A 19,964-nucleotide genomic window follows, 5' to 3' on the forward strand; every position below is an offset into this window, starting at 1 on the left:
ATGAGAAAAAAAGGTTTCTTCTCGGTGAAAATCATTTCAGACTTTATTTTAGACCGCCATCACAAGTCATGGATGCAACTTCCCTTTAGATTCTCAGTCTCAATGCATCTAAGCTTCACCAGGAACAAAGAAATTGAGTTTTTTCTCCTGTGAATTTTCAAACTCGAATGACATGCTGGAGGTGCATGTAGATGCATGTAGTAACAAGTTAAGGCACGTGTTTGTAGCGTGAGGTGAGCAGGGGAGCCAAGATAGGACCCGCATGGGCCCCGACCCACCTAAAAAAAATAAAAATTTTACATGTAAATTTTAAAAACTTTCACTTGTTTTATATAAAAATTTTGAAAAAAAATATTTCGGCGAAAATCAAAATTTATAAACTTTAATTCAACCTGCATCATCGAGCTTAACACAAGAATCGGCTTCATTCTTAGATAACGCCCCAACTATGTTAAAAATAAAGAACATGTGAACACCACTTTTTTTAAGCTAGTGCAGTACTAGAGTGAGCCTCACACCATTTCTCACCTATTTTCAATTAGGAACTGTTACGAGCTGAGTTCGTGCTGAACGGAACATGTTGAGCTCGACTCCAGTGACAACTTACTTGGCTCGAACTCGGCTCATTAGCTTGAGCTTACACCAACTCAATCTGAAAAAGATCCTTCAAACAATTTGTGCGGCTTGCTGTTCTATGATTTGAAAGATCATTTGTTAGCAAATGTGTCTTGAAAGTGTAGAAGATAGTGCATAGCGGCGCACTCGGAGGGGGGATATTATAAAGCAGCCTGGACCCTGGGAGGACGAAGGGAAGGAGGAGTGGGGGACGGCTTCAGCCTTCACTTGCGAGGTGGGATATATACTATGCAGTCTATACTTTGTCTATGTAGTAATCAAACTGACAGCTAAACTTTACCACTTTGCTAGTCCGACCAACTATGCCAGTCCCCTTGAGGCAGCTTCATATGAAGTTGAAGCTGACTCACTAAAGAGTATATTAGTTATCAACTTGGCTTGACCCAGCCTACTCCATGATTAGGACCTAGCTCGAGCTTTAGACAATCTTAAAAGCAGGGGTGAAGGGGTCAGCAGACGGCAGGGGCCTCCTCAACAATTTCTATTTAAAAAATTTACACGTAATTGTTGTTAAAATTTTGAAACTATAATTTGGTCATCTCGTAAAAAATGCATAGTTATGAAGAACTGCAATTAAAGGGTGTGTTGGTTATCCACTAGGCTCCGCCTAACCTTGCTGATAATTACTATACGTTAATGTAGTGTTATAATTGTATTATTTTTAAAGAAATCAATATTTTTTAATCAAGCTTGTTGTTTTTGAATTGGGAAATTTGAGACAAAGTCAAAGAATTGATCAAACCCATCAACCTAAAACTTTGATCAAGTTCAATGTTTAATTTTAGCTACGAGCTCGGCTTGAACTATGAGTGCTTAATCCTGACATTGAGCTCACTAAATATAAGTCCCTCGTTGTCACATTTGGAAGAAACATCGTATGTCACATGACTATTTTCTAGTGATAAAGCACTTAAATTTATGTTAAAATGTGTTTGTAAATACTAATTTAATGTAAATTGTAATTTAGTTGAGGTTGTTTTTGTAAAAATAAATGATTTTTATGCCATCAAAATTTTGTTGTTATAAAAACCGTTCATTTTTTTACTGTTAAAAAAAATATTTAATTAAATTAATAATGAATTTTAATAATTTTGGTTTTTGTCAAGTGATGTGGGAACTTTCGATGGCGCAACTGCATACACGACACTAATATATATAAGTAAGCAGAACGGTTGAGGCAATATATATGCACATAAATGGATCTGATGAGACTATGTGGCAACTGCAGAGACATGCCACCAGACGACTGGTCTGCAATAATGTCTGGTTGACGAGAGGATGCTTAAAGCAACAGGGTAGCCCCAACCACTCTGACTGGGTCGGCCCGCGAGGGTGAAGGTTGTTCTTCGGCGGAGTTTCCGGAAGTGGTGCAGAGGGCGCAGCCGGAGATTTCGTCAGGTAAGAGAGAAACCCATCTATGTTCACTCAGGATTTCTGTGCGCCTAGCGAATGAAATGCTTGTTTTTTTTTTTGGTTCAACCGACTTGGTTGAGAGGCAAAAGCGCATGGTGCGGGTTCGTGGCCGCATACCAAGTGTTCCTGTAATTTTCGACATAGACTGATCATATTCATGAATCGAAAACGTTTTGCTAACTGAAACTTGGAAGGAATCATGTTGCACCAAATAATAGGGTCGGTATATGATCCTTACGGTAATTGTTTGGTGAAATGCCTCAGAAAAGGCGATTCTGCTACCTTTTCTGTGTTAATCTAGTGTTGGTTCTATAATTTATATTTGTTGGTGCCTAGACCCCGGGCGGCTGCTTGTTTGGCTTCAGCTAATTGTTGGGTGCGTATAGATCTACGTGACAGTTTCAATGGCGCGTCGACCATGTTATGACACCATGTCGGATTGACAGGAAAAATGATGATTGCACGGGACAGGGCAACTCTGATAATCGTGAGACGGTCGCAAAATTGAAGATCTTCAAGGTGGCAGGGTCTCAAGAGGATATCTCCGGGATACTGTATTTCGTTGTTCTGTAAGGTTTCAGTATTTCTCAATCTTTATGAGAATATTTTGCAATTGTGTCTTTCCTTCCGTTGGTGACCGGTATATCGCGGGGATAAAGGAGGCAGCGGATTTAAGATATTGCAATTTTAATCGTAAGAACTATACTTAGCAAATTGATACAAAAAGGTTGGTCTTACTATATCGAATTATGGCCTTTCTGTTTCAGTTAAGGAAGGCAGGCGAAAATTCAATTAAGGTCTCCATGCAGCTTTCATGTCCATCAAGGTCCTGTATTTCTTGGACAACAGATGGTATAATGCCCAAACAGAGGATAATGCCGTGCATGAGGCAATGGCGGTGGAGGTGGCGGGCTAAAAATGGTGGTGGGTCATGGGGTTGGCGCTTCAACATCGTTGGTGCTTTGTCTGTGCGTCATATAACGAGCAATGCAGAGGACAAACCGGCCATCTGCACAGCTGATGAGTTACACTATGTGTCGGTGCCTGGAACTGAGTGGCAACTCGCTCTTTGGCGTTATGCCCCAACCCCAGGGGTACCAACTCCTCTCTCTCTCTCTCTCTCTCTCTCCATTGGACCAACGTAATTGGCCGGTTGACCCTTTATGCAGGCCACTTCCAGAAACCATCCTTTGTTGCTATTATCTGGTGTAGGAACGAATGCTATCGGATATGATCTGTCACCTGGGGTAGGTACTTCTGGATTGTGCCTTATGGGGGTTTTGTCGTGTGGCTTTGTGGATTGATTTTGCTAATTCTTGTTTAATTGTTTAGGTGCTAATTCTTGCATGATTGTACATTTTCATGTTTCTTCTAAACTCGTGGTTCATCTCATCTCTTTTATTAAACAATCAAATTTTTGTGTTTGCTTAGTTTCACGACCTCTGTTATTGGATTTTAGTTTGACTTTTTAGGGTTGCTAAAACCGTCTTCATCGTTTTCTTAACTTTTATAGTTGGCAACGAGGTGACTACACTCAGCTAAGTTGGTGTTTCATCTACGGAGATCATCGGCAACTTCTTACTTCATCCAGCAGGGCTACTTTTGTCTAAAATTTTATAAATTTCAAGTTTCATTTTCTTCCTTTGTGAGGAGTTTTTCTTGGGATTTAATCACTGATTTTAATGATTTTTCTAATATTTATGGTTTCTAAGTTTCCTCTTCAATAAAAAAGGAAAAGAAGTCCTATTTGAAGTTCTCCACGGATTGTTGTGATACTGTGTCTCGACAACAATGCAATGCCATGACAACTTTAAAGTTCATTTTGTTTTAGTTTTATTTTGAAGTTCACCTTGAAAATGTCTTCCTAAATGTGTTCTCCAAATCTGTGTACAGCTTTTAATAAAACTACATGTCTGAGTCCAATCGTGACCAAAATATAGGTTTATGGTCTAATTCTCCACACTTATTGTGCTAATCCAGATCTAGTCAAATTTTACTATTTTACAGTTGCATATTCTATTTGATGACATATAATTTATCATTGAAACCAAATTCAATTAGGTTCCATCATTTATGTGAAAGGCTAGTGATTCATGTACTCTTGTCCACTAACATGTTTGTAACTGTTCACAGTATTCATTTGCAAGACATATGTCTGGAGAAGGATTCGATACATGGATTCTGGAAGTCCGTGGTGCTGGTTTGAGCAAAAGGCAGGGGCTATCCAATTCTCAGGGCAACTTGCCTAATGGACCTAAGCAGGATCTTGTAGCGCCTATTGATGTAGGTGTCACAGATGGTTCACTAACTATTGCGAAACAGTCAGCCCTAGAGGCCAGTGATTTGTTGGGTACTGGGAGTTCTGATTTGGACATAAACAAAAGTAATAGTAGATGGGATGAGTCTGAACTGGTATCCAAATTATCTGATATTTTCATGCGTTTGGCTGAAAGATTATCTGGTTTCCTCAGTGAAGGTCAATCAAGGATTGTATCTGCTAAATTATTTGACCAAATATCAGATTTCTTAGAAGATGCTCAGCTATTAGATCGTTTTAATGAGGTCAGAGGAAAGATTTCAGGTTTGCTTGAAGCCAGGCAAAATTCAGCCATGGCTGGCCAAATTAGAGACCTAAGTCAGAGGCTTGTAAATATCATTGAAGATGGACAAAAATCTATGTCACCACAATTATATGATTTGCAAGAGCGCCTTGCTACTACACTAGAGGACTTCCAGAAACAACTTGACCTTATTGTGAAATATGATTGGGATTTCGACCACTATCTGAAAGAAGATGTACCCACAGCTGTAAGTTATATCTTCTAAATAGCAACGATGAACAGCCTTTTTGTGCTTTTTTCCCTTCAACATTAGCATGTTGGAACTTTTGTAAACAAGCAGAACATGGCCCTGCATTTTCCTTTAAGGCATAGGACTAGGATCCTCTCTAGAATTCACGTTTTGCATTGACAGATGTTCCACATGTACCAACTGCATGTCTCTAAGACATGGAAGAGTTTGATTATCTGCCTGTCCATAATTATTTTGTGCAGCAAACCTTTTCATCTATCATTTACTAGTCGCCTCTTGTGCGCATGCAAATGTTAAAATTTAGTGCTAAGAAAAGGAAGGTGGTTACCATGAAAATGTCAGGGTACAAAAAGATCTGCACAGACCTGTCTACTATTGAGTCATAGAGATACACACACAATCACTCACAGTATGCAACGGGACATTTTGGTTAGTGCACCTGCATCCATATGTGTCTGGCCATGGTGTAGTAGAACAATTTAATTACTTTGGCGCTAAATTTGCTGTTGCATTTCTGTCATGCAGATGAGATACATCCTGGCAGAAACCAAACCCAAGGATGGGAAGCTGCTTGCTATTGGCCATTCAATGGGTGGTATCCTGTTATATTCTATGCTTTCGCATCATGGTGAGACTGCATGCCAGTAAAATACCTCTTGTCTGTGTCTTTGAGATTGAGATCAGAAAGGATGATTGTTCAGAAAATTTTGGGTGACCATTTTTTTGAAAGCTTAAAAGAACTCAAAACAGTTAATGTGAGAGAGTCACTATCATTATCTCCAGGTTTCATTCTTCCTGTTTGGGTCTCATCCTATGTGTCCATTCCCCTACCAAAGTCTAGAACTTGGGGATGCCCCATCACCTGAATCGAAAGTAGAAGAGGAAGAAGGTGGCTCTTATTGATGGGTCTGCTGTGCTTGCATGTGTAGGTACATGCAGATGGGCATTTTCTTTGGTTTTTATGGGTTCAGTCTCAGTTTGTCTAGGTTTCAAAGCTTTTGATATTTGAACCAACAACCAATTATTCCGGAGTATTAAATATAAATAAGATCTGAATTTCAGTGATGTTTATAGAAAATATACTGGTAATAAGATGCGTGTTATTAACATGTCTTTTACAGGTTTTGAAGGAAGTAAAGCAACATTGGCTGCGGTTGTGACATTAGCTGCTTCCCTTGATTACACACCATCAAATTCATCCCTTAAGTTGTTACTGCCCCTTGTAAGTAACAAATACATTCTCCTCAAGGGTTCTAATTTAATACTGTCATAAGGAAATGAGGTATGTTCATCCTTGATTGCTTCTGAAATTCATAGTGACAAAAAACGTATTTTTTTTCAAAAAAAATGCGATAAATAAATCAGCCATTTAAAACTTTAACAAACGCCAAAACAAAAAAAAACGCAAAAAGAAAAACCGTTTCTCCTTTTTTTCCTTTCTTTTATTCATTTTTTTCCACATTTTTTAATGCCAAACTGCTTGTTTTTGTTTTCTAATTTTTGTTTGTTGCATTATGGTCCCAAATTGAGTGAATTTTAGGTTTAAGGAAGAAAAGCGTCATCTTTATTTTAACTATTAGCTCAACAAGAATTATGGTTATCCCTTTCACAACAAGCTCATTTTTCCATAATTGAGCAGTCTTCTGAATCCATACTGGGAGTTTCATTAAGTCGCTCTTAAACGAATTTTATGATTGAATCTTTGTTGGGTTTGTTAAGTTGGCATCAGGCTGTTCATAGTGGAGTTATTTGGTTTGACTAAATCTTGTTATGCTATTCAGGCAGACCCAGCACAGGCTCTTAATGTTCCCGTCGTTCCACTTGGTGCATTGTTGTCTGCAGCATATCCTCTTTGTACCCGACCTCCCTATGTCTTGTCTTGGTTAAATCCTCAAATTTCAGCAGGGGATATGATGCATCCTGAGCTGTTTGAGAAGCTAGTTTTGAAGAATTTCTGTAAGTTCTGCAAGCTAGAAGCTGTGTAACTTATTCATGTCTAATACGTTGCTCAATTGAGTATATATGACATAGTCACAATATTAGATTTTTAAACACAGGAATTTGAAGTTGAGAAAAATTGTAATATATATAGAAAATTAGATATCGACTACTAAAAGGTAGTTATCAGTTAAATAAATTATCATTATTATATTTATTTGTTGCTCTACATGTCAGCAAGCAATCTAGGAAGGCAGAATATCCATCCTTTGCTCTCTCAGATCTCATGGAGGATGTGGGATTAATTGATACTGCTTATTAGCAATCCTATTTGTCTATTCATGTGATAGTTCTCATTTTCATTCTGAAAAATGAATGTTTTGTTTTTTGAATTTTAACATTTGTGACTTGTTTGCTTTACATGTTTTTTGTAAATTTTCTAACAAAATTATACTAAAATTTGCAGGTACAATACCTGCCAAAGTTCTTTTGCAGCTTACAACTGCCTTCCGTTCTGGTGGGCTACGTGACAGAAGTGGCAATTTTTTTTACAAGGATCACCTACACAACTGTGATGTCCCTGTCTTAGCACTTGCTGGAGACGAAGATTTGATCTGCCCACCTATAGCTGTATATGGTGAGCAGATGCAATTGAATTAACTTTTTTGCTTTTGGTAAGATTTTCTGACATAATCTTTGATGTTATGATTGACAGAAACTGTAAAATTCATACCAGCACACCTGGTAACTTATAAAGTATTTGGGGGCAAAGACGGTCACCATTATGCTCATTATGATCTTGTTGGTGGACGACTGGTAGGCGTGCTCAAATCTGCTAAAAACTAACTTGGACACAAAAAAATAGAACACATTTATATACAGTGAGAGTGACAGAAGGATGTTTCATGATGACGTTTATTCTTCTACATCTATGCAGGCTAAAAGTGAAGTATATCCTTGCATAATCGAATTTCTTGCTCGTCATGACGTTGTCGATACTTCGTGAAGCTGGCTATTGGTCCTTGACAGAAAATTTTGCGCCTGCAGTCAATGGAGGTTCGTCATTTTCAAAAGAAACCTTCATATTTCAGAAGGAATCATTTACACGAGGGACATTGCTGTCTCTCTCTCTCTCTTTTTCTCTGTGTCAATATATGGGGATATAATACCACCAGGCGTTTTTTTCCAGAATGAATACTACAATATACACATCATATCCCCTACAAATAGGGGATATAACCCCAGCAGGTGTTTTCGAGGACCAGGATCCTGCAATGATGCGGCGATCATTTTGTAACGGAGTTGTCTTTGAGAAACTGAAACTCTCGATCCCCGTAGGGGACTTGTAACCATTTCGAGTCTCGCACTCTATGCATACTGATCTTGCAGAAAAATGTATTATTTTGTCAATGAAATGAATATAGTTGCAGAAGAATAATGTCAAAACAAAGAGTTGAGAAATTGGAGAGCACTTTGTGGATGATTAGCTACTTAAGAACCCATAGCGGCGTGTCATAACAGCCTTGAATGTTTTTTGCATTATTTTCACTCAACCATCATTGGTTGGAGGAAGACGAAGCTCAGTGGAAACCGCATTACGAATGGAAAATTTGTTGGAAGTTAATGTTTCCTTTTCTGCGGTGGAATTTGGAACGAACTAGAAGATGAAATGGCAACAGAATCTTCTGCAAGGGTGCTTCCATTTCTGCATTCACTGCATCCTTTCTTTTACCAACAGGAAACCTTGATTTAACTGGTATCCAGCTAGTGGGTAGAATCATTACACCATTCAGATTAGTTTGACGCCTTAAGACCCCATTCTTATGAAACACCTTTCTGCAAGAGGCAAACAGTGAAGTTTGTAGGAGGGTAATTTCATGAATTTGGTCAACCAACATGAGTTGTCAAAAACGTATTGCACCCAATTTTCCTCAAAGCGTTCAATACAGACTACGCAAAGGTGAAGAAACAGAAGCATGATAGCAAAGGAACATCTCACTCAATTCAAAAATCCACACCATGTAGGGCAAGAAGAAAATCCAAGCAATGGATATATTAACGAACTTATAGCTAGCCACATAGAAGGGCCATACTTTCTAGTAGAACTTTGGTAAAACCAGATTGCAACAAGATAAAGAATAAGCGCTCGCTTATTGCAAAGCCCAGACTATACAAGTAATAGACGAAGAGATAGAACAGGGAACTAAGGAAGCAAAAATCATGAAAACCAAGCAAGAGAATTTGTTCTAAAAATGAGATGCTGCAGCCTTGCAGACAGGACACGCATTCTTCTGCAAGAGCCATTGCTTTATGCAACACATGTGGAAGTTATGTCCGCATTCTAGCTTTCCCACTTCATCTCTTCCTTCGTATTCCTCCTGTAGAGTTTAAATGTAATTAATTTACACCAGACATGAAAATTAAAGCAGTAGAGGATGGAAGCAAAATAAGTCCTTGTCAAGTCCTAAAAAGTCCAACCTGACAAATGCTGCACTTCTTTTCTTTTTCACAAGAAAAATGTGATGCTAAGGAGCCTGTGTGTTTCATTTTCATTAGACAACGAGCGATCTGATCCTCATTCAAGCCTGTGCTCACATATCCGATCCTGTCACCAAGCTCAAGCAATTCCTATCCAAGATGTTAAATAGAGTTCAATATAAGCATCCATATGGTATTGGGGAGAGCGAGCCAGCGAGAGAGAGAGAGAGAGAGAGAGAAAGAGAGAGAGAGAGCTTACCTCATATGTCATATTGTCAACATCAAGCCGCCAATCCCTAAACTGATCACACAAATCCACTCCACCCAAAAGAAGGCTAGTTTGAAGCATAACGAGCTGCAAGAAGTTCAGGAAGTATTAATCAAACACAACCAACATCTATTCAAGAAGCTGGCCACCTAGGGACTTACAAAAGAACGGATGAAAAGCAGAGGCGCATTTAAACTGCAATATTCTTGGCATAAAAAGTTTGAAGTTTGAACAGAAGGCAATTAATTCATCAGATCCAAATGAATGTAAAATTGCAAGACCAGAAGCTAGGATGGCCAGAAAACTATTAACTGATGCAGCTAAGAGCAAGAATCAAGACTAAAACGACATAATAGCATGTTCAGAGAATCAGAAGACATTAATGACCAAACATTTATTGTGATATCTATATAATGGTAGTGATAAGGCGACTGCCAAATGATCAATCTTCAGCAGAATGAAAAACATGTCTAAGGAACCTAAACATCAACAGTGCATACAAAAGCAGTAGACTAAGATGGGGATACAGAGAACAATGAAGATGCCATGGGCCACTTTCACATTTGGAAGCACCAGAGAAAAGGCCATTGCTTAAAGTCTATAAGTACACAGGCAGCAGCAATAAAGTAAATCTTAGTATACACTATGCTGAACAGAAAAGGCCAATCCCCTGAAAGACAGCATAGGAAGCCAATAATTTAAAGAGAATATGAAAAACTAAAGAACGAGTGCAACTCAGTAAGCACTTGTTCAACGCTTAAAAGGGATGTCATTTTCTGCTGAAAATTTCAACCTGTGTATTTAACATCCAGAGCTCAAGCTAATGTCATCCATAACATGTTGCATAATGTAGCTTATATTCAAGCTTTCATAATTTAGCCAAGTTGATGTTCCTCCTGTCCCTTCTCTTTCCAGCTGCTTTAACATGGCAACAGACACATAATCGGATGCTATACACTGGTTCAGATGTGATAGGACTAGGAAGAAGAGATCATATTATTATGGGAATTTTAGATGGATGATCATAAAAATTAGTGGCTCATGAGCATGAAATCCTGGTAATGGATGATCGTTATACTGGACATTATTAAGAAAGTGAAAGGGTAATTAACATCAGATAACACAACAAAATGCAGTCACCAGGTGACACCGTGATAGTATTAGGTAGCTCTTGCTCTTGATAGTAATAATACACGGTTAAGGGAAACAAAGTTTTCTTCCTGTTGGTATTAGTGGAACTTCTATGCTTCATTGTTACAGTGAGCTAATTGCATTTGCATACCCATCCACTGATGTTAATGATCTTTTCTTTCATGCAATGAATATACATGAAAAAGTAGTTGACTCAATGCTAATATGCTTATCTTTTTATCCTTGAACAATACTAGGAGCATATAGACTTCAAACAAAAATATCATGATTACTGTGATCCCACTCCCATAACAATCAAGTCTTATTTTCTAGCAGGGGTAGACCTTACAGGCCCCATTTCAGGAATGAGCTGGGAGGCAAGGGAAGAGACAAAGGGGGAGAAGTCAGCCACCGCTAGTGTAGTTTGCAAAGGTACACTAGTACAAGTTTCCCATTCCCCCCATTTTGGCCATGTCTAGGTTTAGATCATGATCAGTCACCCCAAAAGAAGGCTTTTCATACCGGGGAAGAATCGTATGGCATATGCAGATGAACAATAGATAATGTTAAGTATTGAATGATATTACATGTTTCATTGGCAATGTTTGATCGAAGACATACCTCTGCAAGGTCTCCTGATGTACGTCGTACTCCTCGCAAGTGCCGATAATGCATGGGGGACAAGGTTTCAAACACAGGCACAGGGTCTAATTCAGAGATATGCTCCATGATGCTATTTGGTCTTCCACTATGAAGGCGCTTCAGTAATGAGTTCGTCAAAGGCAAAGTTAGTGGAAGAAAGCCTCATATGCAATTCAAAGAAACATTACAAAATTAAGTTGAATCTACACATAGACAGGTAAAATAACGAGCCTAGAAAATAATCAGCAATGCTCGTTTAGGTAGAAAAGACCAAAACAGTTTGCAGTTCACCTAAAAAGGAATCCAAATAGAATAAACAAGTTCTTGGTGGCATTTATCAAAATTACAATTTATTATGCATGATTTTTTTCTTTTACAATAATTAATCTAGAAAAATCAAGCATGCTATTGATAATCGCCACCACGCCGCGATAAAATAGATAAACAGATCGAAAATCGAGACGAAAGCTTCCTATAATAATCAGCACGATTCTCGAAAGCATGCAACTCATTATCATAAGCTCTAGACCATAAACGCATGCAAAATTGAAGCCACAAAAAAAAAAAAAACTATGGGAGAAAAAGAACTTCTGCATCCACAACGCCGCATAGGTGCAGAGCTCGAAGAAGTAAAATGATAAGATCAACCCGTCAGGCTAAAAAGAGGATCGAAAACTTGAACAACTCTCTCCAGTCTCCACCAAAAAAAGGTAAACAGCTCAAATGAGAAGGACCAAGAACCGAACAAACAAAGGAAAAAGAAAAAAAAAATTCATAGGACCGTAAAAGCAATCAACCAAACTTGTTCTACAGATTTGAAAAATCGGATTTTCTCTTTCCTTCTCTTTTTGTAGGAAAAGAAAGAGGGAACTAAAGCAAGCAGATACCAAGAAAATTTCAAAAAAAGGGCGAATCTAATTCCAAAGCAACAACAACAATATGTTCACGCGCTCACCAGAAAGAAAAAGCAAAACTAGAAAAGAAAGAAATAATAAAAGTAAAGCCGGCAACAATCGAATATCTCACACAGAACTACAAAAGAGACAGAACCCAGAAAGCAAATTACCTCTCTGTGCTTGGTATCGACGTCGAAGGAGAAATCAGACGCCACACTTCTCTGATGCCGCGAGCTCCTCTTGGTTCCCAAAGATTCGGCCGGCCGACGAGAAACCACACAGTCTACGGAGTCCGCGTCGGTGGAGAAGGGGATCCCTGGAGCACACCAGACATCAGAATCCACCACATGGGTCTTCTTCTTTCTCCCTTCACCGCCGCCGCTTGCCTTTACCGGCTTCGGCCGCGCCTTCTTAACCTCCCAATCGGCAGTCGACGGCCGGACAGACGAGTGTGCAGAAGAGGGGTTGAAGACATCCGGCGCCGAGGTGCAGCCGAAGCCTCTGAAAGAGTTCTTGCCGGGCGTGTTGCCTAGCGTTAAGGAGAGGAGCATGGAGGAGAGGGAGGTCCTGCGCTTGCAGGCCTCATGCTCATCCGCCGCGGCTCTGCCTGCTTCCCCCCTCTTCAGTCTGGACCTTGTCCTCCTGCTGAAGCTTCTATTGCCGCTTGGCTCTGCTGGGATTGTTGCTTCATCTGATATCTCCGCAGACATGAGTGAGAAAGAGAGACAGCGCCTAACGCAGTTTTAGAAAGAGAAAGAGGCCACCAACTTCAATGGCGAGGCATTCTCAGCGGCACAAATACGAAATTGACCAAGGAAATCAAGAATAACTGGAGAGAGAGAGAGAGAGAGAGACCAAGAGAAGGTGGCCGGGAAAGGAAGAGCTTGTAGAGAGAGAATTAGGCCGCCAACTTCAATACCGAGGCACCCCAAGAGACAGAAACTAGAAACTGACGAGGGACAACACGAATAATGGCAGAAAGAGAGAGAGAGAGAGAGACAGAAGAGACTCTAATCTTCACATCAAACCACCACTGAGAGAAACCGAAACCAATTTCAACAGGTTTTCCAGGCGACCAAAGAAGACGAAGAGAGAGAGAGAGACAAGGGGGGGAGAGTAATTAATGTCAGCCATCGTCCTACCATTTATATATACGGCCCTACGTTACTTGAGGTTGCAGGGAAAGTATGTGTCTTTTTCCTTCTTGGTAATAAATTAAATTATTGAATATTCCTTTCTTTCCCCATTTAATCTCTCTCCTTACATCTCCCACTGATGGCGAGAGGGAAGGAGTTGCAGTAGAGAGAGAATGAGAGAGAGCGAAGATGGCGCGATAGAGAGAGAGTCCGTCTTCCTTTGCCACAAAAAAGGACACCACTGCCCACAGCAAAGTTGCAAAGCATCCCCATTTCTTAGGATTCTTTGATATTTCCAATATCGTCAACATCGGTTCTTAGACTGAACCGTTCTGTAAACCGATACGAAGAAATTAGACTGTACCGGAGCCATTTAATCAAATACGGATCAATCCGCCTTGTCTTCTCAAATCTCAAAACAAGTACAAATAATTTAATTAATTTAATCAAAAGTTGGCTCGGCCTCTGTATCGTTCCGGAAAAAGTGAATCCGATACGCATGAAAAGCCACATCCGTATCGGTATACCATACAAAACTTTAGAAATGAAAAATTATTGTGGGCGTTTGAATGCCTTCACCTAACATATGTTCCTCCACTTTTAGGAAATCCATAAATTATGATTTTGTTTATTTTTGGTTAAATTCATATTTCATGTTTGCACTTTGAAGATGAGTTGATCCTTTCTGCTATTTTAAGCATCATTTTCATCTACCCATATTTATGAAGTCAACATAACGCTTAAAAAAAGTAATTATATTTGATTTTTCTCTTTTTTTGATCTTTTGATTGAATTCTTAAATTTAACCCGGAGAATTAATTTTAAATAATCATGTAAAAGAATAAATATGCCCATATTCCACCACAAAAGTGAACGTCAAAATAGTTTCTTTTTAGTTCATTCTTGACTTAATAAGAAATTGACCAACATATTCTTTTTACTTCTTTCTTGACTTAACAAGAACTTGGCAAACTGATTCAATTTCTTTACTTAATTCTATTTACATTTTACTTTTTTTTTTACTTTAACATTATTTTTCATACATTATTTATTCATTTTTAGATTTTTTTTTAAAACTAATTCACGAACAACTTGGCTGAATTGGCGGACCAGCGGATTTTTCTCCTTAAGTGCAATTATCAATAGAAGACTCGCTAATCTCAACAAAATGAGACCCATTATGTCAATTAGTAATAATTTAGAGACCAATAAAGCAAAACCAAGCGTATCAATCATTAGCCAACAAGGTATAGAGAGCAATTTGTCAATGCCCCATTAACTGGATGAAATTTACAAAAAGATGATCATGTAATTTTCTTTTCAACAGTTTGGTATGTGGGGCCCACTAAGAAAGAACAGTGTAGAGACGCTGCCTTCTCACTACCCCCACATGCATGGTTTATAAAAGTTTTAACATTTGTGGCTCCCACTTTGATGGATTGAAATGATATTTGAACTCTCTTATTTGCTTCAAAAATTATTGGCTCTCTCTCTCTCTCTCTCTCTCTCTCTCTCTCTCTCTCTCTATATATATATATATATATATATATATATATATATATATTAAAATTGATAACCAAACTGAATTATGAGTATTGTTTGATATACAATGATGAATAATTGAGAGAAAAAAAGAAGGTGTGACGGGCGTTCATGCATCTTTCTCGTTTTCTCTCAATAGTCCATCAGGATGGATCAGATGCCAGGTACGGTGTCTCCTACTTGTATTAGTTTTAGAGTAATTGTTCATGAATTATATATATATATATATATATATATATATATATATATATATATATATATATATAAAAGTGGTTTTTATGAACAAATCTATTTTTCTACTATTTGTATATTGATATTGTAAGAACGGCTAATTTTGTGATAACAAGAAAACAACATTTAAGCTCCAAAAAATGAAGATTTTAGCATTTGTTTTTCTATCAAGTCATTTCTAAGATCATACTATAAGGTTGTACCAAGCCAAAATAGTTAAATATTGAATTTAAAGAAGAATTTGGTCTTTGTCAAAAGGCAAACCAGTTTCTTGAGGTTGGCAAAAGATTGAACAAACTTTTTTTTTTTTTTATGTTTGAAAATTTTAGAAACATAGAAATTACAAAATCGCTAAGATATAGGCAAACGAGGGTAGGTAGGAAAAGGATGGAGTGGAGATGAATTATGAATGGGGAACTTGTCTTTTCTTGTGTCTTCTAACCAAAGTAGGGAAAAATAATAGAGAATCCAGTCAAAAGACTAAAAACCAAATACTTTTATTATAATTAATTGTAATGGTTTTTTAATTAAAAAAGTGAATGGAAAACCTAAGTACAAAAATATCCACACAACATGGATTTTAACTGGCCAAGAAGAAAACTGTTCATTCTTCTACAAGAAACTTATGTCACATGCACATCTACAAAGCACACCTGAATGCATATTTTTAAGTAATTTTTTATTAAAATTATATGTAGAAGATGCTATATATATATATATATATATATATATATATACATGGCCCACCTTAGGGTGAAACGGCGCATCTGAGATCCTCGGTGAAATGAGATCCTTGGAGACATTAAATCCATGGATTTGAAGTCCCCCTTCCTCTCCCTCTATTCCAAACCTCAAATCGAACCCTAACGGCTCAAAAATTTGTCAGCGGAAAAAAGTCAGACCTGAGGTCCGACTTTTTTCCGCGTTAATTTTCACCCTGTCGTACGAAAAATCCGCGTTAAAATTTCCAGCGTTTGATGGTCTCACCTCACAGCAGTTACAGTTTTCACCCGCCCTCAAGTTTTTCCCTTACAATCAAAAGCAGCCTTAGATCAGTGGGTTTCAGACAAAATCATAAATCTGTGTTTTCTATTATTATGAAAAATCTATTATAATGTACCCCAATTCAAACTGTGGATCTCATGGTTATGAATTTAAGAGATTCAACATACCAATTTTGGCATGCTAGACTTGATATTCAGGAATTTCAAGATTCAAGGATTACAATCTCTCAAACAAGAACTCTTGTATCTTTATTAGAAATAAAGTATCTAAGATATTCACCTTCAATAGAGACTCATGTTCGAATCCCGTAGTGGTCACTGTCACGTTTCAATGCGCTTTTTTTCTAAACCATAAAAGGTCATAAAACATGCTCTGTGAATCCAGGAGGGCGGGCATAGGAAGGCCAGTAGTCTCTCTTAAGGGCGGCAGAATGAACAACTCACCCTTAAAAAAAAAAAAACTTTCCTTTTATGTGAGGTTTTGGATTTCATATTTAAAGAAAAATGAGAATTCACGATCTTCAGTATGTAGCCAAAACTTCATATTTGAGGTCCGACAGGAAGGGGGACTGATCTTAAATTCTTGAATCTGAGATCCTCAATGATCAGAGATCACATCGGATCTGGTAAACAAATGACACCTAAGTCTCCGGCTTTGACCACTAGGAAGCACATCTTTTGACCTCGGAACACGAACACATTACCCTTTTCCTTTCTTTTGATGAATCCGCATGCAAAAGCCGAACTAGAACACTATTGGGCAATTTGGACATGTTCTTCTTGACGATTGCTTCGGCTTGCGCAAAGAGTCGCACCGACACGAGTCCGATTTGTAATTGGACAACAGCCAGGGCCTGCCCCACTAAGGGCATGAGCTCATGCAAGCTCATATAAACTATGTGGAAAGAGAAGCATACTAAAGATTGACCTCCAAATGTAATAACATAATAATATCATGTCATGTTTGGACATTGGATCCAATTATTTTATGCAAAGTTAGAAACATATGGTCCCACAGTTGAAATTTTGGATCTGGTGTTAGGTTAGTCTTGACTATGACCATGCATGTTAGGCAAATTATTTATTTTTTATTTTCAAGAAGAGAAGTCACTTTTAAGGTGGGAGACCTAATTCTACTGATTTAACCTTGTGGCTATGTTTACTTTCTCTCTCTTTCTCTCTCTTCTCTCTCTTTCTCTCTCTTAACTATAAAGAGATCCCATAGAGTTGCTTGTGCTTGGATCAAAGTCTCAACCATATCAATCCATATCATTGTACTGTTCAGTTTTTCAATGGTATTGTGTGGTCAAACCTAACGTGTTGAAAGGTGCTCAGGCTTGGTCCCAAGCAATGGTGACTAGTGTGGGCAGCCAGTCTCTTAAAAGTTCTTTATTTTTAAATGATAATCTTAAATATTTGTTTATATATATATATATATATATATATATATATATATAAAAGTACTTCACCAAATTTAAGTATTTTTAAACAAGTGCCCTTCTAGCGAATTTTTCTGGATCCACTATTTGTCATATCTGGACCACATAGGCAAAAGGAATAGGGTAAGGTTTCACTTCTGGTCTAACCTCATTAAACAAAAGAAAAAGCAATGAATTTTTTGTTTATTAGTTTAAACTAAAGAAATGTTAATATGTCTAGATTAAGAAAAACTTAGAAAAAACGCTCAAAATTTAAGGAACTACATATTATTTCTCTATTTTTTTAAAGTTAAGAAATAAGAGAAAAATGCTTAAAGAGCTGCCTAATGAAAGAGAACACTGATTTTAATATGAAAGGTTTTATCAACGTTTCAAAGCACAAACTAATATTTTCGATTAGCATGTGGCACTTTGAAAAAGTTGAGTGCATATTTATGAACTTTTAAAAGCTAGAATGGTGATTTGTTATTTTGTCAATGATTAGGTGCTTTTTATAAATTTTCTTACATCAATTTAATGACAAATAGCAACGCTACTTCTTCCACTATCTTGCACAATATTAATTTATATGCCTATATTGTAAGGTAATTTTTAATTTAAATGTCTCGTAATTTTTATTGAAAGGTAAAAGGTGTGTGTGATATTTTTTTAGATGAGTGGACGGAATATTTCATCCTACTACCCAAAAGAGAGCCGAAGCTTCTACATGAAAGCATGCTTTCAGTGCCCCATGGTGCCGTCTTCGTCGTACTTCAACTTGCACATCAGTGACCCCCATTTGTAGCACAAAGAATTGACAACTTCAAAATTCGAAACAAAGACTAGCCACCTATCAGCCTCCATTTCATCCATTGTGCTAACGCCATAAGCGTAGAAGTATTTTCTTCATTTTTTAAACTTTACGAGCCACAAATATTTAAATTAAGTTTATTCAGCTCATTTACTTCATAAAATAAGTGAATTTTGGCATTTCGAAAATCATAAATCTATTTATTTGAATATTTTCAATAACTACAAAATCAATCTACGTATTTTTCTTTTAACTTAGTCTAAGAAAACCTCAACTTAAGCCTTTGTGGGGGAGTCCATTGTACCTATGAGAATTGAACCATGAGTACCAACCAGGGGAATTATCAAGTTGCTAGAAAAATTAAGCCAACTTCTACCAATGGCTTGCTATTATGCAAATATATAAGATAATTATATACCTCCTGATAAGCAAAGAGCCGACTTGACGACGACTTAAGAACCACCATTTTTCCTCTTGTCTTCAAGGTCCAGAGCTACATCAGGGTCTAATGGTTTGTTATGAGATACTGTTACAAAAATTCTCATTTTTGAAAGGATACAACATATATAAATACGTAAATAATTGTAAGAAATCTATGTAAAAATATGTAAAAAGAAATAAAAATTAATCATAGAACACTCCAATTTATAACATTGACTATATTTTAGAAGTGCACATGCACATAAGATATATATATATATATATATATATATATATATATATATATATATATATATATATATATATATATATATATGTAGAGGAAGAGAGAGAAAGAGAGTACAGGAAAAGGACAATAAGGAAATAAGATCTCCATGTGAGCTCACAAAATCAAAATGGTGAGTGTGTTGTCTTCCACAAACAATGCAGAAGAAGAGTGAGAGAAGACTTAGGAATATAAATAAAATATTAAAGATCTCAAGTTTGACCTATGCTCTATAGTTGAAATCTGCACTTTATATTTTTATATTGTGAAAAGTCTGATTTAAGATAGAAAAAAGTTGATCTCATCTTAAATCCATAGATCACAAATTCCAAAGTTTTTTTTTGAACACATGCAATTCGATTGAAAAGTAAACTCTAAGCAAGCCCAGTGATAAAAATCGGTTTCTGAATCGAATCCACCAGGCTGCCAATTAGAATGAACAAGAAAATGTATAAAAATAACTAAAATATTTTTTGAATGTATAAAAAATAGTAAAACTTCGCAAAGGTGCTTGAATTTGAACCAGTTTGCCATCGTTTCTATTACAAATGCGAGCGTTGTGACCTTCCCACTCAGTTTCACGATTTTCCTTGCAAAGTTGTGGTCTCGTTAACAAGGTTATTATATTCTCTGACCTTATTGATATGCAATGTATAAAATAATTATGTGGACTTTTGGTCTCCCATGTTTAAGCCTCAATAGGAGGTAAGCATATGTTTTATATAGTTAATGACTCATTTTTTAATTATATATATGCACGCTTTTCCGGATGCCACCATAGCCTAGAGATGTCAACGGGACATATTTATTTGATTATCAGACCAGATCCCGATCCCATTAATCAGGTTTGATAAATAAAAAATAAGATCTGATTAATTAATTATTGAAACACCAGTGTTGGAC

At 37.2% G+C, this 19,964-nt stretch overlaps 2 protein-coding genes across 6 annotated transcripts; one reads left to right on the forward strand and one right to left on the reverse strand.

Annotated features, from left to right (window-relative positions):
• Nucleotides 1-1,837: 1,837 nt before the first annotated feature.
• On the forward strand, nt 1,838-8,233 carry LOC116248730 (uncharacterized). 5 transcript variants are annotated; one of them, XM_031621687.2, is made up of 12 exons: nt 1,838-2,034; nt 2,386-2,425; nt 2,496-2,623; nt 2,817-3,143; nt 3,219-3,296; nt 4,183-4,857; nt 5,386-5,488; nt 5,982-6,082; nt 6,642-6,816; nt 7,265-7,435; nt 7,514-7,614; nt 7,736-8,233. In XM_031621687.2, the coding sequence occupies exons 4-12, from the start codon at nt 2,853-2,855 to the stop codon at nt 7,802-7,804; spliced, it is 1,764 nt and encodes a 587-aa protein (XP_031477547.1). In that variant the 5' UTR covers nt 1,838-2,034; nt 2,386-2,425; nt 2,496-2,623; nt 2,817-2,852; the 3' UTR covers nt 7,805-8,233. The 5 variants fall into 5 exon arrangements, with proteins under 5 accessions (XP_031477547.1, XP_031477548.1, XP_031477545.1 ...); XM_031621688.2 differs by having other exon boundaries at nt 2,496-2,618; XM_031621685.2 differs by lacking the exon at nt 2,386-2,425.
• A 587-nt stretch (nt 8,234-8,820) lies between these two features.
• Nucleotides 8,821-13,535, reverse strand: LOC116248675 (E3 ubiquitin-protein ligase MBR2-like). Its single transcript, XM_031621602.2, has 5 exons — nt 12,384-13,535; nt 11,297-11,434; nt 9,536-9,631; nt 9,277-9,426; nt 8,821-9,176 (listed from the first exon to the last, which is right to left on the reverse strand). Exons 1-5 carry the CDS (start codon nt 12,921-12,923, stop codon nt 9,045-9,047), a joined length of 1,056 nt encoding a protein of 351 aa, XP_031477462.1. The 5' UTR covers nt 12,924-13,535; the 3' UTR covers nt 8,821-9,044.
• Nucleotides 13,536-19,964: the final 6,429 nt, after the last annotated feature.

This window comes from Nymphaea colorata, chromosome 2, assembly GCF_008831285.2.
Source record: "Nymphaea colorata isolate Beijing-Zhang1983 chromosome 2, ASM883128v2, whole genome shotgun sequence".
Taxonomy (NCBI): Eukaryota; Viridiplantae; Streptophyta; class Magnoliopsida; order Nymphaeales; family Nymphaeaceae; genus Nymphaea; species Nymphaea colorata.